Source organism: Octopus bimaculoides, chromosome 13 (assembly GCF_046866305.1).
Source record: "Octopus bimaculoides isolate indiv1 chromosome 13, ASM4686630v1, whole genome shotgun sequence".
NCBI classification, from domain to species: domain Eukaryota; kingdom Metazoa; phylum Mollusca; class Cephalopoda; order Octopoda; family Octopodidae; genus Octopus; species Octopus bimaculoides.
This window is the reverse complement of record NC_142940.1, coordinates 60,242,432-60,253,478: the sequence shown is the minus strand read 5'-3', so window position 1 is coordinate 60,253,478 and position 11,047 is coordinate 60,242,432. Positions and strand designations below refer to the sequence as shown.

Below are 11,047 nucleotides of genomic sequence, written 5' to 3'. Positions count from 1 at the left end.
TTTGTAATACTTTTCTCCAACAACGTTTTTCATAACTGGCAGAACCTCGGAAGAAGTAATTGCCCAAACGAGGGTTATTATGTTAGTTAATCGTAGGGCCAAAGATACTTTGATCAAATGAAGTTAACATTGTCGTCAAGGGATCCCATGTTTGACTCGCAGGAGATTCGACTGAAAATGCATGGAAAGCACAGAGTGAGAGAAGAAAAACGGAAATCATGTCTGCGAAGAGATGATAATCTATGGAAGTGGGGAAATGTCTGAACTTGTTAACGAAAATTATAAGAATACGAAAAGGAAGAAGAAAGAGGGGGAAGAGGAGGAGGGAGAAAAGGTTCCGTGTTAATGGAGCTGGCTAGGGGAATGTCTTTGTGAATTTAGGGTGGGGTCATTTACTGAGTCCACCGTAGAATAAATAAGTAAATAAGTAAATATAGATAACAGACAAACAGACAGACAGACAGACAGATAGATAGATAGATAGATAGATAGATAGATAGATAGATAGATAGATAGATAGATAGATAGATAGATAGATAGATAGACTGGACCCATCTTCTGATTGGAAATCGCTTCAATATACCACGACGTCTAAAAAACTTTTGAACTTTTCCACTTTTGTAAACCTCCTTTATCATCCTTTTTTACCTTACTTTCCTTCACCTACCGTCTCTTCGTACTCTGGATTCTCCTTGTCTCCGTATTCTTTCTGTTGAAGAGCGTAGCTCGAAACGTCAAAGACTTTCCGTATTCCCGAGCGTCATACTAATATATACTTTTGTTATTTACACCACCTGTCCTCGTCTGTTGTTATTATTTGTATATTCTCCCATAGATAGATAGATAGATAGATAGATAGATAGATAGATAGATAGATAGATAGATAGATAGATAGACAGACAACAGACAGACAGACAGACAGGCAAGCAGGCAGACTGACAGACAGACAGACAGATCACTAGTTTACGTGTCTGTTCCTAAGAGAAAGCTATTAAGATATCGGTTAAACGGTCATTAGAATTAACCTGATGCAGGTCAAGGTTTTACGAAGCAAACACCAATATAAGGAGCTCACCTGTCATTTCTTCTCAGCAAATCTCAAAGATGGAAACAATAACTGACTTCGTTTCTGGCGAGGAAAAACCAAAAGTCAAATCTGAAGGTAATCAACTGCATTTTTAAAATTCATTTCTTGAGTTTAATTAGCCTACGGTTGAAATAGCTGATTTAGACTGGTGTTGATGATGTTGTTTAGGAAGAGGTCTTTCCGGGATGACCACCCCTTCTTGTTTTCAGAGATTTTTTAAAATTCAGTCGTACGAGTGTCCACGCACAAGTCCTATATTTAGTTCAACACATACATACGTACGTACATACATTCATACATACATGCATATATATACATACAAACAGATATATATACATACACACAGATATACATACATACACACAAATACATATAGATATGCATACGTACATACATGCATGCATATATAAAAACAGGCATGCGTACACATAAACATATATACAAGCATAATTTTTTTTCAAAAATTTCATCAAGTGGCCAGCATATTAAAATACCTTTAAAGGTGAAAATTATAAACAATTATAAATAAGAGCAAAAGAAAAAATTTCTTTGTCACTCACCACATACAATATACATCACTATGAATACATGCTCTACTGAAATCGAGGAAAGCAAGCTAGCAGAATTTAAAAAATCATAGCTGTGTGTATATATATATATATATATATATATATATATATATATATATATATATATATATATATATATATATATATATATATACATACATACATACAGGGTGTCCACAAAGTCTGAGTAGATGAGGATTAACACATACTTTAAGAAATTATCATTTCTTATATTTAATTGTTTATGTTATGATTTTATTTACACCATGTACTCAAACCTTGTGGACACCACATAAATATAATAATAAACTACGGTTTAAGCAGTAAATTACCTGCCTCTGGATGCCCTCTTCCCAAGACGGTACCCGTACAGGTGATCCCCAGGAGTGCCTCCGGATTTAAACATCCCCTGGTTGCTTGGATGCTTCAGACTACCCCTGAAGGATCGAGGCAAGCCTATCACTTACCTATATATATATATATATATATATATATATATATATATATATATAAACAGAACCCTTGATTCAATAACACTGTATATAAACTCTGTATTTGGAATGACCAATTTCAAGGACTGCTGGACTTTGCTCATAGGATATTGGAATCTTAATAATGGATTTACAAAGGTAACGACCAATCTTAAAAACAATTGGATCTTACTCACAAAGTATTGGAATCTTATATGTATACCATTCTGCCTAAACAATGGATTAACAAATACAATATCCCTACATTCACTCTCTATTTCCTATCTTAACTAAACTAACTATTGCTTAACCATCCTCTCACACCGTCTCCGATGAAGGGATATAATAAATATCCTGGAAACAGCTTTAAGACCTTCTATTTATAAATGTTCTATATTATATTCGGTTTTTATCTCATTACGAAAAGTAAATCCTTATATATATATATATATATATATATATATATATATATATATATATATATATATATATATATATACATACATACATACAAATATACATATATGCATACATAAACAGGTATATACATATATACATACATACATACATACATACATACATACATACATACATACAAAGAGACAGATATATGCAACAAAATAGCAAGGTCCGGAATGGGAGACAGAATGGTAGAAAGTTCCTCTCGCAAATTTTTTTCCAGTATGACCTGCTTTTATAGCAAGTTGGTGCAAGTAGTTTATCCCGTCCCCCTACCACTTTTAGTCCATGCGACTGAAAAAACTGCATTATATATGTGTATATATATATACGTATGTATGTATATTATATATATGTATATATATATATGTATAAATGTATATATATATATATGTGCGCGTGTGTATGTATTGTATCTATATATGAATGTAGTTGTCTATGTGATCATATATGTATATATGTTGCCTATTACATATTTCAGCTTCGTCCAAGAACTTAGATATCGAAGACGTCTTTGAGGAATGCGGTGGATATGGCTACTTCCAACTGCTCTTGTCTCTCGTGATTATATTTTTTGTTATATGTAATGCCATGTTATATATGTCCATGGTTTACATTGGAACACAAATTCCTTTCACTTGCTTTCCACCTGAACTCAATAGTTCTTTGATCCCTGAAAATACCACCTCCGAAGAATTCTTGGAGGTGTTAAATTACAAAATCGACCAATGTTCTGTTATTGATTTACAACTGAATGACACTTCCTATGATTTGTCATCGATAAATTCCACGAAGCCACGGAACTGTGAGAGACGACGTTTCGATACGAGAGACATGTCAAGCATTGTTTCAGAGGTAAGACCATTTTTAGAGCCAGTTTACTCGTTTTGGCAGGTTACGTAAATTTTGATTAAAGCAAATTCACTTCACACCATTTTGTCCCAGCTTAGTTTAGACATGCTCGGGTGGCGGCCGGAGACATTCTAGCTGTGATCATCCGACCAGACAATCTGCTTTTTAATTTTCTCAGCCATAGTGCTTATTGGATTACATTATATTCTTCTGCTTTTCTTTTCTTTAAACTTTTCTGTTATAAAATGGTAAGATTTGATTTGGAGGAGATTGGTCGTTATTTCTAGCAAACCAAATGACCATGTAAAGACTTCCGCAGTGATTAATGAAAACATTATGTCGACGTATCAGAAACTTATACACCTGGCTTCTCACTGGCCTTGGGAATAGGCAGGTGGGTTTCCCCCTACAGGCTTTGTTGTATGATTGCGACGTTCGGGTCGGACGCACGTAATTGCGGGGTCGATATCACTACAGGGCATATAACCTTGGGTCGATCAAAGTCTTGTAAGTGAAATTTGGTAGACGAAAACTGTACCGAAGTCTATCGGAAAATCCGTTCTTGTTCTTGAGTTTAGACTTCATCTGTCGTTCTTTCTCAATGCTAACATGTAGTCTCTCAGTGCAATTTGTAGCAAGTGTTCGGAACAAGCCTATGGTTCGAGGATAATATTCACCCTACAGCAATCTCTCCTTCCTTTCCTACCACCTATCACACAGTTATGAAAAGGATTATGGTTACTGCACTTCTTCATCCGGTTAAGCCATTGAATAAAGATTATCAGTGATTCATATATATATATATGAATCACATTTTTGTGTTTAATTTCATCAAAATGAACATCAAATACATATTGATAGATCGATATCAATAATTATTTATATTTATTTTTAATGTCTATTTTTTGGGAAATTATAATTCAGTTTGATTTAGTCTGTGAAAGAAGTTGGTTGAAAAACACTGCCTTTTCTGCGCTATTTATTGGCTGTCTTGTAGGCTCACTAGGATTTGGCATTCTTGCCGACAGGTAAATATTTACTCATTTATTTATTTATTTATTTTATATGGACGGGGGTGGTGTTGTGTGATTCAGATTTTAATTCTGTAAACTTATGGGATTCCTTCCAGATAGAATCTAAATGAGCGAAACTTTGGACACAACCTTCCGGTTGACCAATACCTTCAGAAATCAATTTGATGGACTGGAACTCTGCGATTGCACGTCGAGTGTGTGCGTGTGTGATCTAGCACTTCCACCGCCGGTGCTGCTTATTTATCGTTCGCTAGTGCTTTTTAGCACTATGCGTCCTCAGCACCAATACTGCAGTGTTATGATGTTCTTGCAGTATATTCACGTCAAGTATGATATGCAGATTACTATTTTCTGTGTGTGTGTGTGTGTGTGTGTGTGTGTGTGTGTGTGTGTGTGTGTTTATTAACCGATGTTTATTGGAGGGAGCATCGGCGAAAACCCAATGATCTTCGAAGTCCTCAGCATGGATTTACAGCAAGACATATTTTGCTCTCGGAAAAGCAGTGAACCAATGATTGGTCCGTTGGAATCCTACAAACAATTATTTTTCACCAATTGCGTTATAAAATATATGATTCATTAATTAATTATCAAAGTCCAGTTTTTTAATTGACTTAGATTTCCTGTCTCTATTTCCACTCACAATATGTAATATAAATCGCATGAATTTATTTCAGATTCGGCCGACGTCCTTTATTTTTCGTTGGATTAGTCATATTTTTGACTGCTAATATCATCAAAGTAAACTCACCGTCTTTGCTACTGTTTAATATTGTGTACTTTTTTGAAGGATTAGGACAGTCCGGAAGTTACTTTTGCACTTATTCACTCAGTGAGTTCTTTTATATTTCGTTTTTTATAATTTACTAGCTGAGGTTAATAAGATGTCTGTTTATAGCCATGAAACATTTTTTTGCCAAATTTCAACATTTATCAAAAAATTAAAATCTATATTAATGAGTAGAACCAATTTCACGAAAAAATGAGCAGAGTCTGGTAGCGAACCCGTGTCGTCGTCATTTTTGTGCATGTGCGTAAAATGGCAAAATTTTATGCTTTGGGGCAGATTTCGTCAAATTGATGTCACGACGGCTAGTGCGCAAAATGCCTAAATTTTGCTTGATGAATTACGTGGTCTTTCCTATGCAAAACCTGAAACGCTTGGGAATTAAAACAACGAATTGAAATAATAAGTTTTAGCAAATCAAAACAATTCGCATTGACATGAAGAATTGGTAAATGCTAAATAGATTACCGTTAATAAACTGTCTCTTTATAAACGCATGAAACATTTTTTGTCAAATTGATGTCACAATGGCTAGTGCGAAAAATGGCGAAATTTTACGATTTTTAAAAAAATCGATGCTGATTAAAAATCGATTTAAAAAAAAATTCCAACTGTGTAATTGACCGCATGGACATAAGCCCCCCCCACCACCACCACCACCACCACCACACACACACACACACACTCAAATCGTTTACAAGACATTATTTGACTTCTGTCATTGTTATACAAATATTATAAATACGTATGTGTATGTATGTAATGTATGTATGTAACACAAATAATAAATGAGTATATGCATATATACGTACATGTATGTACATACTTACATCTACCTGTATATATATAATGCATATCTGGGTACAGGACATTGCAAACAAAACGTAGACAAAATGATAAACAAGTACAGAAAACACACAGGCCACATAGAGAACATTTCCTTCATCAGCTGCCACCTTTCAACACTGGCGTTTCGAAGAGTTAGGGCAGTATGTATGTATGTATGTGTGTGGTAAGAAGATGGATATAATATCCAGGCAGATACCGAATTACTCTCTGTAAAATGCCAAGGCAGGTTCCTTCAGATGTTGCGATTTATGGTAAATTTCCTTTTAGGTCCCTTCCGATATTACAGTTTTTTTTTTTGTCCTTGCTACTTAGAGTGTAAAGTACAATATTAATAAGAAGAATGAAGATATTGGACATTAAAAACACAAACTGTAATTGAGCACAAAGATTAGATGTTAAAATTCTTCATTCTCCTTATCATCGATGTGTGTGTGTTTGTGTGTGTGTGTGTTTGTGTGTGTGTGTGGGGGGTGTATTATATCGTTTATATACATATATTATAGTTATTTTTCATTATTTTATATAATAATATATCATACTTCTTTGTCGTGCTTTCAGTGCTTGAAATGCTTTGTCTGCAACATCGAATGCCCCTCAATTTTACCCTACATTGTGCCTTTCCTCTCGGATCAATGTGTCTAGCAGGTTCTGCCTATGCAATTCGGAATTGGCGACACTTACAATATGCCATTTGTCTTCCACATTTCATTTTCTTTTTCCTATGGAAGTAAGTAAACCATCTTATTGAAAATCACTATTAATAAAGCGATAGCTATTATTATTTTATGAAAACTCTCAGCTTATTTTGTTGGATTGTATATGATGGAAAGCGTCAGCTGTCCACAGCCAGCAGACTAAGGTGAAACTTGTTAACTGGTCATGCTTCAAGAACCCTGCGAAGAATTCTTGTAGTTCCAAGCAATGCTCATTTTTGTAGGTGTTCTTTCACACTTGTATCAATCTTGTGGAGCCATTTTGGTTTTTGAGTGGTGATACTTCCAAGTGCACCAATTTCTATTGGTACCACGTCTACTCTCCTCATTGACCACAACCTTCGTATTTCCCACTTCAAATCGTCGTCGTTGTTCAGTTTTTCTTTTTTTCTCTTTGATTCTGCTGTCACTGGGACATGCTATGTCGATTATCAGACAAGTTTTTTCTTTTTTTATTCAACCAACAATTTCCGGTTTCTGATGTCTGGTCAGGTGGTCACACTGAATCATTGCATCCTATAGGATTTTGCAATCTTCATTCTCCTCTTGGGGTTTGCTCATACCACATATTTGCTCTTTGTAGGCCGTGATTTCCACAGAGCGCCCAAAGGATCATCCTTGTCACATCGTCATGTCTTTTGCATTCGCGTTGTGCCAATTTTGGACATTCGCTAACGATGTGTCATACCGTTTCACCCCTCTCGCCACACATTGAGACAGGTGTTTTCGCTCAATAAACACTCACAGCGCTCGGTCTGGGAATCGAAGCTGCGATCCTATGACCGCGAGTCATAGATATTGCAATACCTGGGGATGCACATATAAGTGACAAAGAACTAGAAAAGATTGAAAATTACAGGCGAAACTGCAAGAATGTGGACCATCAGGAGAGTGTTTGTCGTTCCAGTAGCTGTGGGGGTACTTGGAGTACTAACAACCAAGTTTGTGAAATATATCAGAGAAATCGGAATTGACATGAGAGTAGAGCAAGCCTCAAAAAACTGCTCTGCTAGGAACAGCTAGGATTTTGAGATTGGTATTAGGATGTTAAATGTCTCCCATAATGATTAACAACCAAGTATCAAAGCCTGAAGAAGGGTTGTTCAACGATATTGAATGAAACACTCATGTTTCCAGATGTGAATTATCCAAACCCCATAGAATTCCTCTCAACACATGGCTATGATGCTCCTCCATTACTTCTGCTCGTGATCAGGGATACACATATCGTTAACCACCAAGGGACATGGTCAACTGGTTAAGGTCACACATCTGACAAGCAAATCTGTGGTATTGAACAGAATATTTAAAGCAACGACGGAGTAGAACCGTTGGCATTCAGCACAAAATGCTTAGCAGCATTTCATCCGTCTTTACGTCCTCAGTTCAAATTCTGCCAACGTCCACTGTGTTTTTCCATCCTTTCACGGTCGGTAAAATTAGTACCAGTTGAATACTGGGGTTGATATAATCGACTTAACCTTCCCCTAAAATTGCTGGCCTTGTAACAAAATTTCAAGCGATAGGCACAGGTGTGGCTGTGTGGCGAGACGCTTGCTTCCCAACCACATGACTGAAACAAGTGAAAAAGGAAAACGATTATTATTATTAAAGAAAGCAGCATCAGTAGTAGTAGTAGTAGTAGTAGTAGTAGTAGTAGTAGTAGTAGTAGTAGTAGTAGTAGTAAATTTTCTCTGTAAAATATGAAGATTATGAATTCTAAAACAACTTTTTTTTCTTTTTTTTTTTTTTCGTTTTCCATTTTGAAATTCTACAGATGGTTGCCAGAATCTCCCCGTTGGCTTTTGACTAAAAAACGCTATGAAGAAGCGGAAAATATTTTAAAACGAATTGCAAAATCGAATAACAGAGGGGTTGATAGAATGTTAAAAATTCTCCGTGAAGACGTCATTGGAAAAGAAGAAAGAACTGAATTAAATGGTAAAGCAGAGGCGCTCATCGCAAACGACCAAACGAATTCTACAGAAAAGGCGAGAACTGTTACAGTTTTCGATTTAATTCGAAAGCCTCGCATAGCGATGCTTTCCTTCAATATCTGGTTCTGCTGGTAAATATATATATACACGCTTGTATACATTGGTATACACCCCCCCCCACACACACACACACACACATACACACACTACAGAAACGCACGCACGCACACACATGTACATACATACATATATACATACATTCATGCATACACACTTAGATATATGCATGCATACATGTGTGTATATATGTATATATATATATATATATATATATATATATATACATGTATATATACATGCATACATGTATATATATATGTGTGTGTGTATATATATATGTGTGTGTGTAGAGAGAGAGAGAGAGAGAGACAGACAGACAGATAGATAGACAGATAAATAGATAGATAGATAGATAGATAGATAGATAGATAGATAGATAGATAGATAGTTGTATGTTTGTGTGTGTATATATATATATAGATGCATGTATATATATATATATATATATATATATATATATATATATATATATATATATATATATATATATATATATATGTATATGTATAGATGTTTGTGTATATGCATATATAGATATATTTATATATGTGTGTATGTGTGTTTGTACGCATGTATGTATGTATGTATTTATGTATGTATGTGTATATGTGTGTATGTATAGTGGAAACAATGGATATGAAAAATAGAATATATTGGAAACTTTTTCACTACGATCGTTTCGACACATGTTGCATCACTCCTTCACGCGTGTATAAATGAAAAATGCATGAAATACTAAAAAATGTACACGTAGGACAAACACAGAAGGACATTAGTTATCGACCAAAATACGAATATTCAGTCTCGTGCCTTTAACGATAAGACTGAAGCCCCACCTGCAAGGTTATGTGTTGTTTATGTTGATATGAGATCACAATGTCACATACATATGGTTGTGATGCATGTGCCTAGTGTACCCTTATCAGACGGGGTAGTCATGAAGGGTATCTTGGCCTTCGTATATTTCTACTCCAGTGTCATTCTGATGGCATGCGCTGCTCTCTCACTCAATAACAATAATCTTTTTGTTCTTTGCAGGTTTGTCAACAGCATGCTTTATTACGGAGTGACAATGAACTCGGTTAATATGGCGGGCAGTCGATATTTAAATTTCTTTTTAATGTCATTGATCGAGGTTCCAGCCTGTATTGTTTGTAGCTATTTCTTCCATCGGTTTGGTCATCGCAAACCAATTTGTTTTTTCATGATATTCGGAGGAATCAACTGCATAGCATCAAATTTTGTATCAAAAGGTAATTTTCAAATTTGGCGCATGCCCATCCAAAATTGCATACATGAAAACAAAAAAACATAATTAGTTACAAGCTCTGATGAAGCTCAGAGTTACCACCTGAAGACGGTGGTGAGAAATATTAAGAAAACCGTTGTCGAAATATCCGACAAATACACGTTTTATTATACACACCTAAAATATGTAGAAGGTGGGGGGGGGGGGTTAAAGGTGATGCATTATAGACTTATCAATAACAACGGACAAAAGGGCCCTGTACGGACCATATAGTCAAATATATTTATTATACTTCAGCGGTTAAACCTCCTGCTGCTCCTATACATGCATATGAGTGAGTGTGTGTGTGTGTGTGTGTGTGTGTGTGTGTGTGCGCGCGCGCAGCAGCAGCAGTTAATGCATAAAACTCTTTCAATAATTTCTCGCGCTCTCTTTTCACATCTGCATCCCTCTCTGTTCAATCATTTCCAAGTTACTGAAACAAACCATCCTGCTCAAAATGGATTTTAGCCCATAACAATCTTCGATATCTCAAAGCTACCACAAAATCGTTACGTAATAAAAATACAGTCAACACTAAAAGCATTGGGTCCAGTTTACACTGAACAAATCTTTCGTTATTTGACGGTTCAGCGCTCGAATCCTATTACAGCTACATCTTGAAGATGCTAACAATTTTAACCAATAGAACTCATCCCTTGGTACGTGGGTGGTTTTGATATGGAAAATACAACTTTATCATATTTATAATTAACAATCGATGTGTTTGATTCTAAAGACTGGCTTATAAACTATTTAATAGCTGACTAAAAAAAAAATACCTATCTCTAGAGAATTAATCCAACTTTGATTATAATTTTGTAGATTCATATTGGTTTCCTTTAATATTGGTTGTTCTCGGCAAGTTTGGTGCTACGGCTT

The 11,047-nt window shown here is 35.5% G+C and overlaps 1 protein-coding gene across 1 annotated transcript in view; it reads left to right on the top strand.

The window, feature by feature from the left end:
• Positions 1-1,029: 1,029 nt before the first annotated feature.
• Positions 1,030-11,047, top strand: part of LOC106867215 (organic cation transporter protein) — a 10,891-nt gene continuing 873 nt past the window's right edge. Inside the window, exons 1-8 of the mRNA XM_089361908.1 lie at positions 1,030-1,162; positions 3,067-3,440; positions 4,362-4,465; positions 5,149-5,303; positions 6,666-6,834; positions 8,598-8,888; positions 9,916-10,130; positions 10,991-11,047. The exon at positions 10,991-11,047 is cut by the window's right edge and continues 52 nt beyond it. Of these exons, the coding sequence (XP_089218034.1) occupies positions 1,105-1,162; positions 3,067-3,440; positions 4,362-4,465; positions 5,149-5,303; positions 6,666-6,834; positions 8,598-8,888; positions 9,916-10,130; positions 10,991-11,047 (1,423 nt within the window). The 5' untranslated portion in view covers positions 1,030-1,104. The remainder of the gene's footprint in view (positions 1,163-3,066; positions 3,441-4,361; positions 4,466-5,148; positions 5,304-6,665; positions 6,835-8,597; positions 8,889-9,915; positions 10,131-10,990) is intronic.